A 25,430-nucleotide genomic window follows, 5' to 3' on the forward strand; every position below is an offset into this window, starting at 1 on the left:
TAAGCAACGTCATTGTGTAACGCGATCTTTGTTGGATTGCGGATGTTCGCGCGAATTCCATTAGGTGTTGAAGGGGGGGGGGAGGACGAGAGAGAGAGAGAGAGAGAGAGAGGCCGTGGGTGGTTAAGGTCAATCTTTCAGTAAGCTGAAGGTCATTTGGAACATTTCAGCAGACGCGTAGATGAATTCATTGAAGTCGAGAATAATTCTTGATTTTATAAACCAAAAAGATAGGGGGGGGGCACGTCTGTTCCCTTTCGTAAGTTGCTGAATCATGTTACGGTGTCGCCATCCGAATGGAAATACGAATTGGGTGTGTTAGGTAATGCGCACGCGCAGAAGGGAATTTTAAATTAACTCGTCTCTTAAGGAAAGGTGAAAATAAAAAGTTAAGTGGATTTTTTGGAGTCTTTTGGCGCCGGCAGACGTGTATTCTTCCCCCCCCCCCCCCACACGTATCCAGTGGAAAGCAGACGACTTGATTTGCCCTCTTATTTCTTACAATTCATCTTCCGGATTCCACTGGGTATTGTCGTGTAAGACTTAAAACCTCGATTGCTCTCCGAAGAGACATCGCTGACAGACGCTGCTACGATCCGCCGACGGAAATAAGTAAAAATGTACACACGACCCCGTTTTTGAACGCTAACATTGACAAAAAGTAAAGCACGTGCTTCATTGTCCTCTGGAGAAATGTAACGGGATTGAACGCTAAAAGTTGCCATTGATCCGTTGTCTGCCAACCCCTGTTTTAGATTTCATTCGTAAAGACCCTCCAGAAAAAATGTTTTTTTTTTTTTTAATATCCAGTTTTAGTGAGGTTTGGTTGCCGCTAGAGGGCGTGATATCATTAAATGCTACCAGGTGGCGCTAGTACCGTATCTAGGTATCATCGTAGGGGACATGACGACTAGGTTTTTAAGTTTTTATTTAGATAAACCTAGATAAACCTAGGAACACTTATGCATACCCTTATACGCATGTTTGGGGAGAATATGCCCCTTCTCCCCCCCCTCGGATTTTCCCCTGAACGTCCCTGGGTGGCGCTGTATTTTTGGAGGACAGAAAATTCTTCCAACAGAGAGAGCTCCAACGATTTTGGTGAAAACTAAGTTAAAATTAAAAAAATAATAATAAATAAAAAATATGCTGTTTTAGTGAATGTTTTGTTGCCACTAGAGGGAGCTCCACACTTTTAAATTTACATCAACGTGCTGTCACTTAATCTGCTACCAGGTGGCGCTGTTCTTTTTGGAGGACGGGAAAATTCTTCCTACCGAGCCAGTCATTTTGATGGAAACAGTTAAAATAAAAAAAATATCCTGTTTTAGTGAATGTTTTGTTGCCACTAGAGGGCGTTGGAGCTCCATCGATATCGCCAAATCAGCTACTAAAATGAACTCTACGTCACAAGCCTTCACCAAATCTGCTACCAGGTGGCGCTGTGGAGGACAAATTCTTTCAACAGAGCCAGCCGTTTTGATGGAAATAAAGTTCAAATAAAAAAATAATAAATAAAAAATATCCTGTTTTAGTAAATGTTTTCTTGTCACTAGAGGGCGTTGGAGCTCCATGCATTGAAATTTACATCGACGTACCATAACTACCAGAATGATGAAATTTACAGCGATGTGTTGTCACTAAATCTGATACTAGGTGGCGCTGTGCTTTTTGGAGGATGGAAAATTCTTCCAACAGAGCCAGTCATTTTGATGAAAACAAAAGTTGAAATTAAAAATAATAATCAAAAATTATAAATCAATGAAAAATGTAGTTTTAGTGTGTTTGTTTTGTTGCCACTAGAGGGCGTTGGAGCTCCACGCACTGAAATTTTATATCGCTAAATCAGCTACCAAAATGATGAAATTTACGTCACACGCTGTCACTAAATCTGCTACCAGGTGGCGTAGAGGTTTTGGAGGATAGAAAATTCTTCCAACACAGCCAGCCATTTTGATAGAAACAAATTTAAAATTAATAATAAAAAAAAAATAAAAATAGAAAGTTCAAATCTTCGACCTGCATTTTCCAGACTTGTTTGTTGTTGTACTCTAAAATTAAAGTCCTGCCAAATCCACTAAAAGATTTATTGAGAGCCCGGACAACTTGTAAACATAATTCAAAGTGGAGATGGCAGTTGGCCAAGCAAAAGCTTTCAATGCGATGGCTAACTCGGGCCAAGCAGTTCTTAAAACATGAAATATTAGTTGGAAGCTTGTTTTCAAAGTGGCCACCGTAGATTTGGCACTTTTTTGGCATTATTATTTTTTTATTCTTGTCTTGAGTGATGGTCCACTTCTTCATAGTCAACACAGACTGTACTTAATTCTGAACGCGTGGTCAATCAAGTATGCAATACGACATTGTATGTTTGCAGAAGTATCAAGACACGCAACACACTCGAATCCTTCAATTATTTACAGAAAGAGGTGGATTTCGAATAGGGGCGCGAGGCTTCCAGAGTCCCGGATGCCAAGCGAATTAGTGTGACCAAGTGTAATGCTGCCCTAATTTATATAAATCGAATATTCCAGCCACCGAAGTAACAATACCAAGAAGGCACCCTCGTGGGTAGCACAGTTGGTATGATTGCTGTCCTCCTCACATCGAGTCCCGTTGATGACTTTTGAATTTTAATGGCCCTTTTTTCACAACGTGGTTGAGTTAGTCGGTCTCAGGCGAGCCCAGCATGGTTTTTCATCCAGAAAACGAAATCGACACAACTTACAGACAATATACATGATGCCCCTAAAACCCTTCAGCAACAGTATATTTAGACATTGGAAAGCTTTGACATGCCTTGGTATTATGGAGTTCTGTACAATGCATACTCATTAGGCCTAAAGGGGCAATCTCCCAAAGTTTATACAGAACTTTCTAAAGCAATGGTCTTTCCAGGTCCGCTTTCAATCCATCTTTCTCGTGACTTCATCCAAGAAGAAGATGTACCATAGGGCTCAGTGTTAAGTCCCACCATTTCATTATAAAAATCAAATCAGTAACTACTGAATTATGGCATCAGGAGTCAATCCATGCTTCCAGCTTGGAGGTATCTATTTACTCCAGATTGACTGGCATACATGTTTGATCATTACTTCATAAAGGGCAACTAGATCTTTCCAAAATAGCCATCATTAGTACCACCGACACTCCTTAGACTTTCTGTCCCCCAGAATATGAGCTGTCTCTTCAAAAATGGGGGAAAACCACTCTTTCTCAACAATATAAAACAGTTTCATAAATCACTAATTGCAAAGTAAGAATCTTATACTAAGATTTGCACAGATGACTCCAAAACTGATGAACTAAGATGGTTCTTTGGAAGTACCAGTGATTTCCTCTGTTTTCTCAATTTTGTCTTCTGCTGAACGTGCTCCTACAATAACACTTTTCAGAAAACCGGAAAGATCAGTCGTCTCCTCCTATGACTCGATCGACTAAGAAGCCCAGAAAGATTTACGGTGTTGACCTTTGTGGCTACTTATGAGGTGACCACGACCACAAAGAAATTGGATGTAAAGAATAATTCTGATCACTTATTTGGGTTTCCATGTAAGGTTGTTCTACGAATTGGAGGGACATGGCATTAGGGGGAAAGTAACTATAGATAAGTGATTGGTTAAGTGCTAGGAGATAGTTATTAATGACTAATTCGCTTCTTACAATGTTATGAATGGAGTCCCACAGGGATCGCCGTTGGGCCCCTTACTGTTTTTAATATTTATTAATGATATTGATGTGGGTATTTCTAGTTTAATGTCTAAGGATGCTGATTATACCAAGGTGGGACTGCTGCTTCAAGAAGATCTGGCCAAAGTAGACAAACTGTAGGACAGATTTCTGAAAATCTTTTGGTGAAAGAGCAATTGACTCTTGGCTGCCTACTTTTTTGAAGGTTGAGAGTTAGCCAAAATTTAAAAAAAGGATTTAAGTGAAGGTTGCTTCAATTTGTCAATAGCAATGCCACTTTTTAAAAGTTTCTTCGGCCTTGGGGGAAGGAATTCTGTCTGGTGAATGTGAAGCTATCTTGGATCTCTAAGGACACAGAACTGCATACCTCTTGTGCCCTCTGTAGACGACCCCCAGAAGCCTAAAAACGTACACTTCCGTTAGAACACCTTGAAACAATTGGAACTCTGTGAAGCGAGCAGCTGGACTTTGTAAAATGGAGACAGACAATCCTCAACCCTTATCTTTATTGTCCACGAGTGTTTCTTGGAAGGAACGCAGCGAGGTCACAAGAGAAACGCATTGTGTGTCTCTGTCATAAACTGTAATCTCCCGGTAGCCAGATATATAAATCACTCCTCCATACAAGTGGGCTCTGGGTAATGTCTCGTTATTTTCCACCGCCAGCAAATTTCTTCGACTTCCCCTTTTTTCTTTCTTGGAGATGCTCGCCGTGACCCAACTTTCCAATCCATTACTTGCACGAGGAATCGCATCTATTTGGGAATAAAGAAAAACATCATTAATGGCCCTGTTATTGGGTGACAAAAGTCATTGAAGCCGCCCGCGTTGCTTTCTAATTTTCAACCCCCCCATTCCCCCAAAACTCTTCCATCCTCAGCGTCTTCCAGAACTATTAGTGGCTGATGTAAATAGGTATTGATCGTTGGCTGAAGGCCGTTAGCGTGGTGTCGCTGTTGTTTTCTGAAAGCTTGTGAAAATTCGATTAAGGGAAACTTGAAGAAATCTATTTCCATTCTTCTTTATTACACGCTCCCCCTCTCGGACAAATCCCGATCATCTGAAGAGCCAATAATAGACTCGCTGTAGCCCTTCTTTACTTACCCAAGCAGAAAAAAAGAAGGAGCGAGCAAATTTACGTGTTTTAGGTGGCCATGCTGGTCAGGTGGGATTAACGAAGAGATTTATCTCCTGTACTTGGAATGGCAACATTAGTGTCTTCTTTTGCTCCCTAAGGCACTTATGCTGATACCGTATTTTTCGGCATATAAGACGTACCTATTCCATGTAAGATTGAAATAACTCACGGGGAAAGCTGTGCTCGACTGATAATCAATTCGAAATCTTCTGTTGCCATACAATCGTTATGGTTGCATACTCCGAATAGTAATCGAAAAATATACCTATAGGTATTTGTTTATTAATGTGAAAACACCTTAGGGGGTACCTACTAAATTTCGGACTGATGTGAAACCAATTTGTCACAAAAATGTGAAACGGAAATGACTTAAATTACGTCACTTTGTGACGCAGTCAGTTGATTCGGTAGACTAAGTAGCGGGCGTGAGCATAAAACGCTACATCGTTATTCCGGAATGAAGTAAAACCGAGTGGTAACGAAAATGACGTCACTTCCTGAATGACACTAACTCAGTGTAACGTTGATTCGGTAGATTAAATAGTGGGCCTGAGCATAAAACTACGTCGTTCATACTAAATATGAACCGATTGGTAACGAAAATGCGACATGGAATGCACTCAAATGACGTCACTTCCTAGTGGCATTTTCGTAAAATATGTTTTCACATAAAAAGCATAAATTGGACTTTTCCCGTTTGAATGAACTTTATTTGTACAAAGTGTGCTATTGTACTATTTATTTTTATGTTTTGTACGTTCTTTTATCTTTTTTTCTGCTCTGTTGTACATTTTAACTGGGCGCATGTCTGCTGTGTATATTACACGTTAAAATAAATAAATAAACATCTTTGTTGCTTACACGCGCGATTTTTTTTTGTTTTGTCCTTTACTGGTACAGGACGCAATGTAATTTTAGGACGTATTTTTGGAACCATCATTTGCGTCGTATATGCCGAAAAATACGGTATCCTTTTTTAAATAAATTAGCAAAATATTCACGACTTACGTTCTTTTCAAACTTCCTTGACCAAGTGTGGGGGAGAAACGATTTGCCATGGCTGTTCTTATTGCTGTTTCTACCCCCTACGTTGTTCTTTAGTCCTATTGTTTGTAACAAGTTGGCCCGCCTCGGCTTTGTGCTGTTTCCATGACAACCATGTGAATTAAAAGTATATCTGAGGAATTCTTGTTAACATGCTGGTGACTTACTCCACCTTGGCTAATTTCATTGAGTCCCGACGGGATTTTTTAGCGTTTTTGCTCAATATTTCGACATTTATTTCTTTTTCAGGCGCGTAGAGAAACGCCTGGCGATTGTACTCGCAAATTACTCACACTTTGCTTTGACTGGCGGAAGTGTATGTCAGAATGCCGAAGAAAACGAATACGCCAAACGAAATTAACGCAGAATGCCTTGCGTGAGACTTGCAACAGCCAGTTGTAGATTTCCAATTCATAAAAACGAGAGAGTTGCTCTCGCGTGTCATTTCCTGTCGACGTAACAATGCAATTTTTCCACGCCAACAGAAAGGGGCGCGCGAGAAAAACAAACAAACAAATGTATCATTTGTTGCTAGGCGGCTTTGTTTACATAAATTATTTCGCGGGAATTGTGACTATTAGGGGCGTAATTAATTGCTGATCGAAAAGGATGACAGAGGAGATAACAACTTTTGCGCTGCCAGTTCGTAAATTTAATTAGATATCGGCGCTAAGTACGTCCCCGTTGTCTACTGCGTTTCAGATAAAATAATTTTCGAAAAGGACTCGGAATATTTGACGGTGCACTTTTAATATTTATCCTTTTCTCTTTAATCTTTCATTGTTTACACTTTGGCCCCTTCCACCGAAGCCTTCTTGGAAGTGTTCGGGCGTTGATTCATGGAGCGAAATCGGACGATCTCATTAAGAAATTCTCATCAGCGTAACGCCGTTATGGGGTAATGAGATTTTGGCGGTGTTTCTGCCACCTATAAATGCCGTATTGTTTCCGGCACGTGCGCGATGATTGAAAACGCGCAGTTCATCGGAATTTTCGCGGCTTTTAACGAGATACATCGTAAAGTGTTAGCTTTCCGACGTCACCTAGACGGGACTCCTGCTCTGCCCGTCTAGATGTAGCAAGTAAGCCCCTGCTAGGATTATGGCGAAAAATGCTACGCAGATCTCCGTGACCACCATCGCCGGGAAACTTGTGTACTTAGAAGTTTATTGATGGCGACAGCGTGGCCGTCTCCCGACTTCATTTTTGTTGCACCGTGACTACGGGCTGGTGAGCTTTACGTATAAGCCGGCCCTTTTTGCAGGGACATGCGCCAGCGCAGACGACAGTTTCTGAATTAACGCCGCGTTGGAAAGGTATATCTGTAGCGATTTCTTGCATCTCGAAGGGCTTCGATGATTCGAAGAGGTCATGTGCTGTTTCCCTGCCCCACACTAACTGTAAAAATCATTTCCTAAGCATTATTGAATCCTTGGTTTTTGAAATAAAATTGGACAGAAAGAGGGGAGTGTAGGCCTGATTTTTGTAGATTCAGTTGAACAAAGTGAACTTACAATCTGGTTGCCGGTGCTGCAACTTTTTCATGGTTAGTGTGCACATCAAAGATTTTGACATTTGTAAATAGAGTGTAGTGGAAAGTACGCGCTTCAACTTGCGCAGAGCTTAATCCCTCTTTAATTTCTTAAAGGATTAATGGATGTTTCGTGGTACTTCCCGAACCACTGCTACTTGACCAACGAATATTAATCAATTAACTATTAAAATTGCCTTTAATTAACCAACAAGCGATGATGCGCTCTACTCAGGTTGAAGTGCTTAATTTTCACCTCTCTCTCTCTCTCTCTCTCTCTCTCTCTCTCTCTCTCTCTCTCTCTCTCTCTCTCTTTGGTCGTTTGTTTCCTCTGTCTTCTGCTTTTCCGTTCTGTTTTTCTTTTTGTTTCTCTTTCCGTTTATCTGTTGTTTTTCTGTCTAATATTTTTTCTCTTGTTTCTTTTTCTTGTTACTTTTTTTTTCACAGTTTATTTTGTCTTCCTAATTCTTTTTTTTTTTCTTCTCTTAATTTTTCCTTTCACGTTATTTTCCTTATTTCTTTTTTCTACTTTTTTATTTCTTCATTTTTCTTTTTGTTTCTTTTCATTTCTCCGTGTTATTTTGTGTTTTTTCACCGTTTTTGTTATCTTTCTATTTGTACTTTTTCTTGTGTTTCGTTTTTTTCTCCACGTTAATTTTTTTCCCTTGTCCCTTTTATTTCTCTCCATGTTTATTTTTCCTCCTTGTTTTTCTTTCTTTTCTGCTTCATTTTTTCTTTTCTCTTTGTCATTTGTTATTTAATTTTATTTTTATTTTTTCCTTATATTTTTCTCTTTGTTTGTCTACTTATTTTCTGTCTTTTTTTCTTTATCTTTGTTACTGTTTTTTTATCTATCTAATTGTATTTTTTTCTTTCGCCTTGTTATATTTCCTTATTTGTGTTTCTATTTCTTCATTTTTCTTTTTGTTTCTTTTTATTTTCATTTATCCGTGTTATTTTGTGTTTTTTCACCGTTTTTACTCCATTCTAATTTTTCTTGTTGTTCCTTTTATTTTTTTCTTTGTTTATTTTTCCCCCTTTTTTTCTTTCTTGTTTGCATCATTTTGTCACTGTTTGTTTATCTTAAATTCTTTTCCTGTTTATTTTCTTTTTTGTTTCTTCTTGATTTCCGTTTTGTTTCTTTTTGAGCTTTCATCTTTATTTTTGTTAGCCGTTCCCTATTTTCTACTTCTTTCAGTTTCTCTGTTTTCCCCTCCATTTCAGTTTTTGTTTCTCTGCTTTTCGGATTTTTTTCTTATCTCTCTCGCTTGCCCCCCTCTCCCTGTCCCTTCTCACCTTTTATTCCTTCTCAGGGCCTAGCTTGTACACCGATAATGAACTTAATGTCAAAAATACATCCCCCCCCCCATTTCCCCTCCTCTTCGTTCTCTTTTCCTTATAGCACTGTTTCATCACTTAAGTGATACCGATTGCTACCTTCCATAGATATTTTTTTAACTCTTGTTCAGAACATTTTTTTTTTTCTTTTTCTTTTTCGGCTTCGCAATCCTCCACGCGTCCGCAATCCCAGGGTTAGATTTTTCTTTCGCCATCCCGTTCCAGTAAAATCTGTCTGCGTATTTTCGGTCGTCTTCCGTAATCTGTCTGTCTGTGTGATGAATTGAGCGATGCACGCGACAGAGGGGGGAAAGAGCTACTCCCGAAGCCGCAGAATGACCCGAGAAAACGCTGCCGGTGAGCGGTCATAAGACAGTTTTTATGTCCTTTGTTGTGACGAGGCCTCCGAGAGTTACAGGCGGACCGCTGTCGGGCTTCGAAGTGATTTGACAGCGTATATGTCGTGGCAGGGGACCAATATCCATCACTCGTCGCCGACGTCGGCACATGTCAATATGGTTGATGTCTTTGAGATTGTCAGTCGGCCAGGATGGAGAATCTTCCACCCGTAAACGGTTTCGTTTCTGCGCCATCTTTTCCGATTATTTGTTTTCACGAAGCCAGCCGATGTGTGAAATCGTAAACACGATAATAAAGTTTCTTATTAACCAGTAGCCAATCAATGTTGTTTTGTTTCATTGTTTTTTTTTTTTTTTTTGTTGAAATTGTAACGATCCCTTTCTTGTAGGACGGCGAGATCCTAGCTGCTTGGTTGTCCAGTCTCCGATTCGAAGAATACATCCCAATGTTCCTACAAGCCGGTTACGACATGCCAACCATTTCTCGGATGACCCCAGAGGTAAGATTGCCACTATCAAATACCGTACGTCTCAATTTTTGCCACCACCATTAAAAGATTTGGTAAGTCTTGAATTAAAAAAAAAAAGCAGAATTGTATTTTGGAATAAATAAATTAGCAGGATATGATTAGCGCTATCTGTTAGCAAACAGTCGAACAATCCAACCAGCAAAATTCAACAATAAAGATTCTAGTTGTCCTGACAACCCCACGCTTATTGTATTTCGCGAAAACGTGACAGTGAAAAGAACAACTTTTCCTCTAGCCACATGGCATCGTCATGACAACCAGAATCTTTATTGTTGATTTCTTTTTTTTTTTTAAGGCTGAAATCAACCAGCAAAATCCAACAATGAAGATTCTGGTTGTCATGGCAACCGGAATCTTCATTGTTGATTTCTTTTAAGGCTGAAATCAACCAGCAAAATTTATAGGCGTTGGATTGTTATGACAACCAAAATCTTCATTGTTCAATTTTGCTGGTTGATTTCAGCCTTAAAAGAAATCAACAATGAAGATTCCGGTTGTCATAACAATCCCACGCCTATTGTATTTTGTGAGCACCTAAGGGTGCAAAATACAACTTTTTCTCAAGCCACAATGGATTGTCATGACTACCAGAATCTTCATTGTTGAATTGTTTTTTTTCTTTTAAAGCTGAAATCTAACTTCAATTGGGCATCTGTTCTTTATCACGTTTGTTGAACCACTTCACAGCTTAGAGAGAGAGAGAGAGAGAGAGAGAGAGAGAGAGAGAAGAAAACATAAACAAAGTGACACACTTTCGTATTGGAAACACCGTTGTCATAGCAACACCCAAGTGGCCGCTACTTTTTGGCTTGTGGATAAACAACGAACTCTTCTTTTCCAATCGGATTTCCAGAAGCGTCTGTTCAGGGGAAATATATTCAGGAAAATAAAGCTTTATCTTAAATGGAGTTTGAAACGATTCACACTTTTTCAAACTATTTTCAGCCCCTGGATTTGATTATGAAATCTCGTTGCTGTCATAAAGCCCGATGTCCAGGATTACGCGTTCCTCTATTTTCTTTGCAGCGTGTTGTCAGTCTCGTATTAAACGTTAAAACGCAGCTCGGAGACGGAAATACATCGTCCGTGATAGGTATCTTTACGGTCCTCGGTTGTCGTAAAGGAACCGATTAAAAGCGCTCATTAGGGGAGTTTATCGGCCGACAAACCTGCTATCTTTCTACGAACATCAAATACTGTAAGCCGCAGCTGTAAACACGGATGGTTAATTTCATCTCCCCTTTCCTTGCCCCCAAATCTCTAAAGGTAGAGGGGGGGGAAGATGATGCTTAAGACAAAGTTTCCAACGTTCCCTATTTACGAATATTTAAAAACCTCCCAAATTATCCCAGCGTAGGAAGAAGAAAAATGTCCTTTGTCGTGTTAACTTCGAAATTGACAAGTTGAGAAAGTTTCGAAATCTGCCGTTTTTTGATGGTTGTTATGGAAACCGAGCAGCCGTTCCCGTTTTGTTCTTTTGGTTTTTTAAAATAATGATACGTTTGTTTTTCTCACGTGTTAACTTGTGTCAACATCAAAATTGACTAGTTCGAAAAGTTTTGAAATCTATCGTTTTCTGATCGTTGCTATGGAAACTGAGCAGCCGATCCCGTTTTGTTCTTTTGGTTTTTTTTTTTTGTTTTTTTTTTTGAAACGACGATACGTTTGTTCATATCACAAAATTGACTTCGAAATTGACAAGTTCAGCAAGTTTTGAAAGCTGTCATTTTCTTATCGTTGCTATGGAAACCGAGCAGCCAATCCTGTTTTGTGTGTGTGTTTTTAAACAATGATACGTTTGTTGATTTCACGTGTTAACTTCGAAATTGACAAGTTGCAAAGTTTTGAAATCTGTCATTTTCTGATCGTTGCTATGTAAACCGTGCAGCCGATTCCGTTTTCTTACTTTTGGTTTTTTTTAAACAATGATACGTTTGTTCGTCTCACTTGCCCATCGAAACAATGAAGACTGTAATTGAATGTAATTTAAACCGAGTTGTTTTTGTTCATTATTTGTCATAAAACTGTTTTAACGGACCCAACTCACGAAAGCCAAGGGCGTTAATCGGCGTTGCTGGAACAAAGACGGTAGTCGTAATTAAGACGTGCGGATATCGTGCGCTTTATTATTAATGGTTAATCACGTAATGTTTGGCGGGATTTGTCTTTCCAAAAGAGCTCCTTAGTTAAAGAAAGAAAGAAAAAAAAAAATTGCGCCGTTTCTGCTCTTAATTCTTAGGTTTCAACTCGCCTCTGGCTTGCGTTGAACAATAAGAAATCAGTGGTACGGAGCCGTAAGCGTCCGTAATACCCCTTTAGCTTGTCATTCCTTGGAATAACCCTTCATTGATTTTCTGTTCAACTGAACCCATATCTGATGAAAAATGATGTGTTTGGCTTGTCGCACGTTTCGGCTGATTATTACGTGGTGATACATGCTTCCATTTTGGACGCAGAAAACTGTTTTCCCATCGGGCCATTTTCTGTTCACGCCGCTGGATATCAAATTTGATTTTTCATACGGTGATTGCTAACAGAGGGCGCTACAAGCTTGCTACAGCCGAACTTTAAATCAAATTTGTTTCCTTCATTAAAAAACAGTTCAATGATTTTATTTATATCTTACTTCTTAATGGAAGGTTCACAAATTACGATACGAAAGGAGGGGTTAGGTAACTGTCGAATGGTGGGAGGGGAGGTCAAAACTGTTGCTAGGAACCGTCTGGGGGTATTAAAAATTAAAATACAGCAAAAAAAATAAATAAATAAAATAAGACAAAAGGACGACAATTATTTGAGTAAATACGGTATTTCGAATTTTTTTAAACAAATTGTTAAGTTGGATAAAAATTCAAATACCGTCCAAAGAGGGCGCTGTAACTGATAATTTTAAAAGAAACGGAACCTTTAAATGGGCCTTAGCGTACCCTTCTTGCGTCCAGTAATCTTTAACTGAAGACTATTTGTGATTTTTTTTTTTTGACTACTTTTAATTTCTGTTAGGTGGCGCTGCAGTTTATAAAAAATGGTACACAATTTTATGGAGTCAATCGGAGCTGCGTTGCTTAGAACCGCTGTTGCAACTGAGGGGCCATATGTTGCCATCCTGCAGTATTGAAAAGTGTTTCAGCACGCCTGGTGTATTGTTAGCCTCTTCAAGGCCGTTAAGTTGCCACTAGAGGGCACCACAGAACTGCGTTGACTGGAGAAGGCAGTGAACGGGCATAGACAAATTGTCGCAAAAACTTGTCTTCAGTTTTGCCAAAGAGGATGTGAAAGCGGTGTCTAGACGGTGAGAAAATGTGTCCACGCGGCATCCCGAACGCCCACTTGCCATTATGGATGAGGTCGAGGATGCTCTTTACAGATGTGCGCACATTAACAATTGGCACATGTTCTTCTTCTTGGCCAGAATAATTGGTTTATTCCAAAGAAAACATCCCCGAGATATATTCTGTAATAAGTTTCGTATATAATTAAAAATAAATTGAAATAAAATGGAAAGCTAGGAATCAAGGCAACACGGAATATTTGTTTCTGGGTACTCTGATTTTTTTTTTATATCGACCGTTTGCCTTATAGTCTGCTGTTGGCTCTTTAAAAATCTCATCTGAGATGGGGAAGCCATTTTCTTTCATTGTGTGATCCCTTTTCCATCGAAGCGACATGGAATATTTGCATCTGGGTACTCCGGTTTTTTAAATTTTTTTTTATTGTGCCTGTTTGCTTTATAGTTCCGCTGTTGGTCCTTTGAAGTTTCATCTCAGAAGAGAAGCATTTTATTTTATTGTATACTGTCCCTTTTCCGTCGAAGGGACACGGAATATTTTCATCTGGGTACCCCTTTTTTTTATTTCGTCTATTTGCCTTGGAGTATGCTGTCAATGTTTAAAGTTTCATTTAAGTTGGGGAAATCCCATTTCGAGTTTTCCCACGTTGTATGGTCCCTTTCATCTAATTAACAGGACTATTTGAATCTAGGAACCCCTTTTTATTATGCCTGTTTGCCTTATAGCTGCTGTTGGCTCTTTAAAAATCTCATCTGAGATGGGGAAGCGATTATCCTTCATTGTGTGATCCATTTTCCATCGAATGAACATGGAATATTTGCATCTGGGTATCCCTTTTTATTGTGCCTATTTGCCTCGTAGTCTGCTGTTGGCTCTTTGAAGTTCTTCTGTGGTGGGGACGCAGTTTTCCTCAGTGTACAATCCCTTTTCCATCCAGTCGTGTATCGGTTATGCATTCTTGACCATCTTCGAACGACAGTGGAGATGCGTAGCCTTTCATCGCTTGACTGTCTCCAGTGCGCACTCTTGAGGGCAATGACATTTCCTTGTCCTTTCTCTCGATAGCACGAATATCCAATTTGACTCCTATCTCTTCTGTAAATAGGATGTGACGGATAAATGTGCCTTTCAGATTTTTTATCTTTCCTAGAGAAATGTCTTTTTTTCTTTTTCTCTCTATCTTTCTGTCTCAGAATGGTATTCATCTTACCCTTTTTCTCTTGATTTACTAAGTGCGCCGCACTTGGTGTTTTTCTATTGATCGTATCACTACTTTTGAAACTAAATTCGTCTGTCTTTCTGGTAGTGTGTTTTCGCCTTTCGATTGATTCTCTCTCTCTCTCTCTCTCTCTCTCTCTCTCTCTCTCTCTCTCTCTCTCTCTCTCTCTCTCGTAACGCTTTGATGAAAATTTGCGAGGCGGAGATAGTTTTCGTTCTTTGAATGACGAATAAATCGGTACAAGCCTTTCTGATGAGGAAGTCGAAGTGATAAAGCCTCGCAACGTTTGAAGATTGTGATTAAAAAAGAAAGGAAAAAAAATTGGCTTAGTTTGATTGTTGGTTCATTCACGTGTGGAATGGATTGATGTGATTTGAATGATTCTAACTCTTACCAATGTTTTGGAGAAAGCGTTGTTAAATTGACGACTTCTCCCTGACCACTTTTTGAGATTAATCGAATAACTTGAATTGGCCACCATTATTTACACATTAGGAGACTGCGTATTAACAACGCGTTTGGGTGAAGAGTTGTCACGAGTCTACGTGACTGCTAAATACGGTAATGTTCCAATATTTTCTACCTTAAACTCCTCTGGTCCTATCGGCCGTGAGAATAGTAAGCAGACGCGTAGAGCTCAATATAAAGGACATATAAAATTAAATTTGGAACATTAAAAATTAGTTAGAAATGTTTTTTTTCCAATAAACTAATAAATTGCTGTTATAAAGTAGATTCTATATGAAATGTATTTATATTTGAAGATAAAAAAATTTCCTTTAATTTGTTTGTAAAAAATATCTTTAGGGCTGTTTGAAGGCTGTCAAGACCATGTTAAAATATTGGTGCTTGTTAGCACGTGCTTTGTTTACAAATAAAATTTACATTAAATGTTTGCGAGTTGGACGCGTTTTACCGATATTTGTTGAGGGGATACTTCTTTGAATAACAAAGAGGGTATGCTAGGTCTGTGTATGCTCACGTGACATCCATACCAAAATGATAGCGAGACTGTAGAGTTGGACAAAGATACGGGGTGAGAAGTTTGATTTATTTTCTACATGCAAAGGTCAACTCCTGGTGAATTGGGTCAAAGATTCCAATTCATCAGGAGTTTTGCTGTGTTGGGGAGCATTGTGCAAGGAGGAAAAAAGTTTCTGCGTGGTTTCCCATTCCAATCCGAAAAAGATATGGGATCTGGGATGCACAAGATGTCCTGTTGGTGAGCTTTCTTCCAAGGGATGACACAATCAATGCAACCCGTTACCGCAACACATTGAATTAAAATAGGGAAAGTAACCATCGAAGAAGACGAGGGAAGATGGCGCAGGTTTTCCGTTTGGACTAGTCCATAAGTAGGAATGGCGATTACATAGAAAAAGTAATGTTAGGGTGTGCATATGTATGTGCAAGCAATTGGATCTATGTATTAATAAATGCTGTGCTAGTGTCCTTGTGTACCTTACTTTAGCAGTGGCCCTCGTAGTTTCGGCAAACACGCGATTCTACAGACGTAATACACTTATATCTACTTGCATGCAGCTTATCGGTTCTGTTAGCTCTAATAAATAAAAATCAAATTACACGTCTAGAATGGTGTCTCCTGGAAGAGGGATTCTGACATTCATGGTCAGGACCAGGCTTGCATTTCAAGGTATAAGAGTGCGAGAATTAATGTTATGGGTAAGGATAGCAAAGAGGAGTTTGCTTGTTTGAATTGATGGAAGACCATTTACAGGCTAGGGTCCGTAGTTGTAGGTGCTTATTCTAGACATCCTATGTCCGTGAAGAATGAAACTGCATTATTTGCTGACTCATTCTCATAGTAGCACGTTCCTTTTTTTTAAACAGTAAAACGTGAATTATAAGGAGCACGTAAATTATTTGGAAATCAAATAACGACATTCGTGTCCTTCAGTTCTGCTGCATCACCTTTGTTTGGGACTTCGCTTCTCATTCGAGTAAGTAGCGTTTATTTCTTTTTTCTCTCCAGTTGATTATCGTCCCTAATAGTTCAGCACCAACGCACCAGTCCCTTTCATCTTTCTTTGGACCTTAACCTCCCGACTCGGTGCTGACAGCGCTTGGGTAGGGTTACCGCAGATGAAGACTTTTCCGCACTAGGAGTATTAGGTTTCATGAATGACCTTCTACAGCTGCCTGGCATCACAAGATAAGCACAGTTGGAGTAGCTGCGAGTTGTGGCCGTATGGAGATCTTTGGAAACAGGAAAATGAAATAATTTTGTAATATAAACAAATATCAACACCTAAATCACGTTTGGTGCTTTCTGACGTATGTTTTTCTAGCCAGTGGTTTTGGCTGGTGTATCTTAAATGGCGAATTGCATAAAAATTATCTTTCAAGCACATTCGCGATTAGCAAATCGTTATTACTTAAATATCGATTACGTAAATGCTCTTATTTTCTAAACGCCAAACTAAATTTGAAGATTTTCGCTCGTGTAAATGTGAATCTGTTTTGTGGTGAATAAATATAAATGACTAGTTTCAAGTAATTTTGTGCTTTTTAAAACGAAGTCGCTATTTTTATCGCGATCATTATAATTCTAAACATATTTCTCTGTTTTTTGATTTTCGTAATTTTTACTTTTTTTTTTAGGAGGAAAGTCAGTCATTATTTCTTCCAAGATTTAATAAACTAATTTTCTCCACCTTGAAAAGAAAAAAAAAAACTCTGGAAAACTTGAATTATAATTGCTAATGCAACGGTAGGTGTCATTAGGGTTGCACATACTTGCGCAGTATGCTGCGCTGTTGCATAGTTTTTTTATGGCAGCCTCTGAGCGGCCATTATCGCTTATTTAACGCAGTTGAAAGTGGAATTTTGCGTTGTCGTGTATTATCAATTAAAAATAATGACTCATCGCAATCATCCTGTTAGTAACCATACCATGAGATCGCGATTTTCGCCTAACGCAGTGCCATATATCCGGTACTTAGTGCAAGTATGAATTAAGTAGGCCACCACAATTGCGAAGTTAGATATCTACGCGTTGCTCCCAGTACTTTAGATGAGTTCCAAAATGCTCATCGAATAAAATAATCAAGAATTTTTTCTCTCTCGCATAATTATACTCATTATAATTTCGTCATTTAGCACAATTGCTTTTATTTTTGTTGCCATGGAAATTACACATTTCCTCCGCAAACAGGAAATGCGTAATTTTACATTTAATCCAATTGGGGCCCAATACACACGAAACAGCTACCCAACATTTGGTGAGAAAATTTGTTTTTATTATTGTTAACAATTATTCAAATTAATTTTTTGGTTTAAAATTGATTAATGCCCTTTATTAAAAAACAGCTGATTAGTAAATAAGATTTTGGCAAATCATTAAAATGAACTTGATACAGTTGAACATTTTGTATATATATATAATTAAAAAAATTATTTCAATGTGAACTAAACTTAAAAATACTTTCTAGAGGGCATTTTATGAGCCTTAGATTTGTCTTATCATTGATAAATATTATTAAAAAGTTTCCTCTTTACGTTTTTTTGCAGTTATAAGGTTGATGTAATAACAAATTTTTAAATTGTATGTGGACCTTTCTAATTTTAAAACTTTTGGCCGAAATTTACTTATTACTTACTGCCTCAATCATAGGGTGTTTATCCAACCCTTCCCACTGTTTTAAAATAGGAAAACGAGTTTCCGATTTTAAAACGGCGGCAAGGAGGGGATAAATACCCTAACTAACACTAACCATAGCAGGTTAGGTATGTCAATCACTGCCTTCTTCCTCTTCTCCTTCCTGCCATTTTGGCGGTTGCACCCATCTCCAACTCTTAACCAAAAATTTAATTGAAATTTAAGGTTTTTAATTTTATTCACTGTCTGTTATTTTTTGATTTTGGATTAATGTTTGATTTTTATTATAGGATTTGACTGCCATAGGTATCACCAAACCAAATCATCGCAGGAAACTGAAAGCCGAAATTGCCCGATTAAATATCTCCGATGGTATTCCTGATTATAAACCTGTAAGTAATGTTTAAAATATGTAGCCAAGTTAATTAAATGCGTATAATGTACTTTCTTATAATATCCATTGTAATTCATGGCTACAAAAATAAAAATTTATTACTTCAGAGCATATCAATTTAGTTCTGAAGTAGTATAATATGCAAGAGTACTTATTTGGGTTTGGAAGGGAATTTAAAAAAAAATTAAGTAAGAAATTAATAATAATGTAATGTAAAAAAATTTGCTTACCAGTACTTGTGCTCTCATCAAAATATGAAAATTATGCACAGGGTAATATGATTTTAGCATTTTGTTTTTAAATTGTAAATTCTTCAATTAACAATCAACAGACCAAAAAAAAAAAATGACACATCAACAAACATCTTAGTGTACAAAAGTTACTATTCAATTTTTTTTGTAAAAAAGCTAGAAATAATTTTACCTTGCATCGTCATCTGTTATTTGAATTATGCAATGGATATACAGGGTGATTTACTACCAGTGCGACAAACTTGCAGGAGGTGTAGGGGGTACAAAGACGAATCGGAATCACATAGCATTGCAGGGTCCGAAATGCCTTCGTCATGCGGTAGAGGACGTTGAACGGGAGGTCGCGTGAACAGCGATCCCGCTGGAAGTCAGCATTTGCAAACCATTTCTGTTGAAGAAACCGAGTAGCAAAAGTCCTCCGGAGTGGATAATCCGCAGGCTCCAATGATTGGATGCGTTGCAGAGGGTATGAACTTATTTGGTTTGTTGACAGTATCCTCCATACAGTGGATTGGGAAATACCCGATTGTTGGCCTATCACTCGAGTACTCGGATTGCCTTCTGCAAGACGTAGGACATTCTCCTCATTGTCTGGTGTCCTCATCGTTCACTCTCGATTCATGGTACCTCTCGTGAAACAACCAGTCTCACGTAACCTTCTGTGCACACGTGCGAAAATCATATGATGAGAAGCACGCCTGTGTGGGAAACGTTCCTGGTACAAGCGCAGAACGGCGCGTCCGTTACAGTCCGCAGCTCCATACGTGAGGTGCATGTTGGCCAGTTCACCGTTTGAATACTCGTCCATCCTACTCCCTCAGGAACCAGTTTGCAAATGCTGACTTCCAGCGGGATCGCTGTTCACGTGACCTTCTGTTCAACTCCTCTACTGCACAACGAAGGCATTTCGGACCCTGCAATGCTATGTGATTTCGATTTGTCTTTGTGCCCCCTACACCTCCTGCAAGTTTGTCGCACTGGTTGTATGTAAATAAATAAATTTTCTGTTTATGCTCTAGGATGATCACACATTCATAGACAAGATAAGTGAGAATAAAAGAAACACCACATAGGCTTCAACCGTAGTCACTCAAAAGCATGTGTACTTACGTACTCTCATGCTTGACCACTTGGCTACAGCAGTCACGCGTATTTTTTTAGTTATGACAGTGCAACAGTGACAGACCTCTTTCCTAGATTGATAGGTGTTATGAGAGTGGACACATTGATGTATGTTGTGCCCCATTCAAATATTTCTTTAAAAAAATATACTGATTGGGGTAATTATGCAGTTAGATATGAATTTCTCTGATCAGTGCACTCCAACAGCTCATGGAGTTTTGTCAGTGATATACAGGAATTTTGCTAGCAGGGATAAGGCGGGAGTACTACATGCAGTTCTGCAGGATTTTCCATTCATTTAGGAGGGAGGGATGGATGGGTGCAGAGAAGGGCAGTTAGATTGGCAAAGGGAACAAAAGGATAGTTGCCCTTTTGTTCTGTTTTTGACAGGCTTGAGTTCTGCAAATTGTAGTATCTGGAGACTAGGCAGATGCAAGTGGGGGGGGGTCTTATTGAGGTATTTAAGACTTTAAATGTGTTGAGTAAGCTCAGTGCTGATGGCATTCTGCTTTTTGCACAGGCTGTACACATGAGGAAGGATTGTTGCAGGATAGACATGTGGAAAGTTTACCTTCAGCCAGCGAGTGGTTGATTGTTGGAACAAACTTCCATATGTTGTGGAAATGGGTAGTTTAAATAAATTCAGTGACAAACTAGACATCGTTGGAGAGGATGGACAGGTTGAATTTTTTTTGTTTAGGCTGATACTTTATAAGCGTGCTTTCTTGCATCATTTGTTACTACTAATATGGAAATTAAAATGGAGACTGAATTCCATATTAAATTCTCTTATTGGACCTAGGATTCATTCCAAAAATTTGCATGGAATAATTTCACATTGCCAAAACGTTCTCCACTGCAATATTATTCTAAAAAGCAAATTTTCTTAATGGGAACCCAATCTCCCCAAACAGCATGTCTCCATTTTATTTTAGACATTGGGACTGATTGTGGTCAAGTTTGTAAACTCTTATCATGACTTACTGGTAATTCTGCTTTAATCCTTAGGAGGAAGACTGTTGTCTTAAAACCACTTGTTACATGATAATACTATCGTACTTCTCAACTCCCATTAAGCATAAATATGAATCAATGTCTTCACAAAGAGTTTAGATTTAACGGATGTGTACGTTGACTTATTAACTTATTTTAAAACATATTAATTGTTATTAGATTTTTCAGTGTATTATCTGTTACAAGTACTGTTAAAATTATTTTTAACATGCAATTTCTTTGTGCTAATTTTGAATGTTGCATTCTATTAATTTGTTATGGTCATATTTCTAAAAGGTTTAATCATATTTTCTAGGATACCCTTCTAGAATGGCTTCATCTTCTCCGTCTAGAGGATTATTACGAGACACTCTGTCATCAGGGATATGACACCATCGACAGAGTAACAGACCTTACGTGGGAAGATTTAGAGGAAATAGGAATTCAGAAATTAGGTAAACAGAAATATTATAGGTGCACATTTATATCCAACCTAACAAGCTCATCATTATAATGAACTTGTTTAGGTTGGATATAAATGACAAATTTCATTGGGATTCATCAAAGTGCAGTTCAGATTGTTGTGAAAATATAATTACATTTTTCAAATATATAGTGCCATTTATCAGTCTGATTTTTTTTTGTGTGTGTTAACAATGTTAATTGACTATATATATTGAATTTTAATCAACAATTAGCAATTAAAATTAATTTTATTAAAAATTAACTGAAGTACAGTGGGGCTCCAACATCCTATGGTAATTTGTTCCACAAAACCCATTGTATTGTTGAAAATATTGTAAGTTGAAACCAAAAATACATGATTTCCTGTAATTCGTTTTAAACTCTTGATAGGCGACCTGAATAACACATAAAATGGGTGTATCTTACATGTTATACTTGATTTTTGCATTAAAAAATGAGCGTTTTATAAAGATTATTTAATAAATAGTGATAAAGCATCTTAAATTAAAAAAAACAAAAAACAATAAATTAGCAATTTCCTTACACTTGACGTGCAGGGCTGATGAAATAAATGGGGGCATAGTGGTAGTGGGATAGGTACATCAGGTGTCTTTTCAGTCTTTTGTTGCTACTGGCAAAGAAACTGTCCAAGTGAACTGTTTTTGATGACATTTTTATTGCTTCCTAAAGTAAGAAATGACTGTGTCTTCCATTTTGCACATCATGAGTTCAGTGTTTTCAATGTTGCAGGGTTTATTACCACTTCTCTTAAACACTCCCAACAAGAAATGACAGTTAAACACTTCAGCCAACACTTTTTGAGTGTCTTCCTCTCCAGTGTCATTCTCTATAATTTTCTCCAACTCTTGTAGTTCCTCTGTTGTTAGCTCACACCCATGAGCATCAATAAGGTCTTCCACATCCTCTTCGTCAACCTCCAGTTGATGACTTGAACAAAGTCAAATTGTGCCTTGATATTGAAAAAGGTCGGGATCATGGCCTAGCACATTATCTAGCAGTCTTTTTACTCCTTCAATTTTTTTATCATCCTTCTTTGTGTTTTTTTTTTATCATCTCCTGCTTCACTTTAATGGAAATTTTATTCTTAACTTGTGCTTTAGGAGCCATGTTTATTTAATTTCAATTTATTTAATTAATAAATTCAAAAATAACCACAATTAAATTACTGTAATTATAATTAACAAAAATACACTCTGCTTACACACTGAATAAGCACATCGAACAGAAAATAAAGAATAGCATACAGGAACGTTGTGTTGAACAATAATAAAGACACTTAATTGGTTGAGAACAATCGTACAAGTGATGTTCCTTGTGCCACGTGTCTGAAAATTTCCACCCATGCATCATTCCAGCTATATCAGAAAGCCAACGATTCCTGCAAATATCATCAGCCCTTAAAATAAAAGATCTTATGGAAGGTAAATCGGTTCCTGAGAATATTGGATGTCGATGTTATCGTAAGTCAAAGTCCCACTGTACCTGAAGGTACAGTGAGGTCTCAACACGTGGGAATTTTAACATTCAGTATAATTAATATTAAATATAGTACAATTAAATATAACATAATAAAATATTATACTTGTATATTATTTAATTTAATATATAATATAATCAGAAATGTCCATAAACTCCTTGTACACTTTAAAATGGTGATAATTTAGGTTCTATATGATGAAACAATCTGTAAAATGCATTGGAAAGGTAATTTATTCTACTTTTCAGGATAGGTAATCATAAAATTGTCAAGATTCAACATAACCTCCATCATTACTTATAGAAAGTGTAGTAAATTTTGCAATTTCACAAACTTATATTCTCCAGTTGTGTTTTAGTTACCTTGTTAATTGTATTTGTGATCCCTGTATGAAGGTCGGTTAAAGAGTGAGGATTTTGAGGTGTAAGCCAGACTTTTAACATACCCTCATAGAAAAATGTCCGGTGGGGACAAAATGAGTGAGTGAGATAGTCCAGCATTTGGCCCACCCCTATCATAACATGTTTGGTAAGGCTTTTGTTTAAAAATTGTTGAACATTCCAAGCAAAGTGGCAAGGTCTTCTAACTTTATGAAAAATTGCATTGGCTTTGATTCTTAATTGTCTTAGTTCAGGAATAAAAAAAATCCTGTAGATTTGCAAGATAATTATTACCATTAGCCACTGTTTCTGCAAAAAAGAAAGGACCCATTGTGCATGTTTTTTCCAGGGCACACCGGACATTGACTTTAGGTGAAATTCCTTTCATGTTCCCAGATTTCTTGTGGTTTCTCCAAATTTGGCAGTTATGAAGATTTAACTTTGCTACTAATGAAATGTTGCTTCAATGCTGAACGGTAGATTTTCAAGGGATAAGATGCTGTTTTCTATTTCATTAAACTCAGGATAGAAGGCTAATGTTGCATGATAGTCCTCTTATAGCAACATTTGATGCACTTCTATCTTGTAAGGTCACTTGTGCAATTTCAGTCTAAGAATTCTGTGCACTGTTGCTTTTGGAACACTGAGTTCTAGAGTTGCCTGTCTCAGAAGCTTCCTTGGCAAATGCCACAGGCTCCTCATTTAATCTGGACTTTACAGTTTACTTTTTATAATGGAACCAATCTCTAAATTTCTTTATCCAGTTTGAAATTGAATTTCTGTGTGGTGCTTCCTTTACATAATGTGTCATAAATTTTCTTCTAACCACTTATATGGATTTAAATTCTGATAGCCAGAGGCCACAGTTTCTTTTCTCTTCTACTGAAGCCATCTCTTGTAGGATAGATTATCTGAAAAAATTAAAAAAACAAAATTAGAGTAACTTAAGTAATTATTTTTGTTCATAAAAACTAGAATAAATTACTTTTCCTATGCATTTTACAGATTGTTTTTATCTCATATAGAACCTAATGGCCTTGAATGGGTTGAGCACGCTGAATTCTGATGGGATCCTTCCACTTGTTCAGATTATGAACCTAAGGGGGCATAAATTCAAATTAAGAAAAGACTAGATGTGCAGAAATTAGATGTGCGGAAATTTGCCTTTAGCCAGCAGGTGGTTAATTGCTGGAACAAACTTCCATCTGTCGTGGAAGTTGATAGGTTGAATAAATTTAAGGAGGAACTGGACAGGCATTTGGAGGGAATGGTGTGATTTTTTTTTTTTTGGCTGATGCTGCATAAGCTCATACACTTACTTTCTTGCATCAAATGCCACTACTGCTACTACTACTACTACTACTACTAAGTTATTGCAGTTTTAAAGTGAACAAGGACTTTAGGATACCTTGTATATTCATAACTTTGTTGCTGAGAGATGTATTGATTTTTAAACTTTTTGATAAATTACTTTGGTGAATCCTTTGAATAATTTCGGAGTTAAAAAAAAAAACAACGAATTGTAATAAATTGGGAAAGGACATCACAAGGTTTCTATGCATATGGTAAAATTTATACTTTACCGGGTGCATGTACACATACTTTTCTGGTTTTCACAGACTGAGTGGGCACAAATGACTCAACCACAGAGCTTGATAAGAGGGTGCAAATGTGTACATTCTGAGAGACACCACACCGTCATGGTATGGATAGTGATGATTCCTTTGGCTCCAATATGTTTATATTAAGTATTTATATTAAATGTAGCTGATTATATGTACTGTAAAATGTAATTTGTAGCAGAAATTAGCTGGAGTTACCATATTGTTACCCTAACATAATGTATGCAGGACTTTACATATCAGGCACATTAGATTTTAGATTTTTATTATTATGTATATAATAATAAAATAACACTATTATGATGCATGAAAATTCTTAACAAATAGGTTTTATGGGTTTTATTAAACTCATATGTAATACAAGTTCAGTACTACACTAATTTGTTAGCAGGTGATGTTTCAGGATTCTTGCCAAACCCAATATTTACCATAAATAAAAAAAAAAAAAAACTTGGTAAAAATATTTATTCTTTTGAAACATTTTTATTAAATACACATGGAAAGGTTCATTCATTGGTTTTTATGGCAAAGTTTATATGAAGATGTCAAACATGAAAATACAATATGGAAACCAAACATAAGATTTAAATAACAACAGTACATAAGGGATATTTACTAAGAGACTGGAATTCACATTTAGTTCCTTAATTTAATGCCCTGTTTGAGGTACGTGGGTAAATTGTGTTTAGAGGCTTGTTTGCATGTTTATGAGATTAAATCCTCCTTGTCAGTTTAGTTTGCAAAATACATTGCTATCTGCCACTTGTTTGGAGAGTTCTGGGTTTTCTAAATTCCTCTTTAATTGAGGCTGTAGTTAACTGATCTCAGAGAGAGAGAGAGAGAGAGAGAGAGAGAGAGAGAGAGAGAGAGAGAGAGAATGCTCTTTTTCCCTGCGTTATTCCATTTGCAGGTTTTTCAGTCTGCACAGCATGAAAATCAGCTCACGA

At 37.6% G+C, this 25,430-nt stretch overlaps 1 protein-coding gene across 2 annotated transcripts in view; it reads left to right on the forward strand.

The window, feature by feature from the left end:
* Positions 1-25,430, forward strand: part of LOC150084099 (caskin-1-like) — a 258,960-nt gene that overhangs the window by 191,541 nt on the left and 41,989 nt on the right. For both annotated transcript variants that reach the window (XM_090375893.1, XM_090375894.1), the window contains 3 exons: positions 9,490-9,600; positions 18,049-18,150; positions 20,835-20,973. In XM_090375893.1, coding sequence (XP_090232019.1) covers positions 9,490-9,600; positions 18,049-18,150; positions 20,835-20,973 — 352 coding nt within the window. The remainder of the gene's footprint in view (positions 1-9,489; positions 9,601-18,048; positions 18,151-20,834; positions 20,974-25,430) is intronic.

The sequence above is a fragment of the Mastigoproctus giganteus genome, chromosome 6 (genome assembly GCF_048544385.1).
Source record: "Mastigoproctus giganteus isolate SK-2022 chromosome 6, ASM4854438v1, whole genome shotgun sequence".
NCBI classification, from domain to species: Eukaryota; Metazoa; Arthropoda; class Arachnida; order Uropygi; family Thelyphonidae; genus Mastigoproctus; species Mastigoproctus giganteus.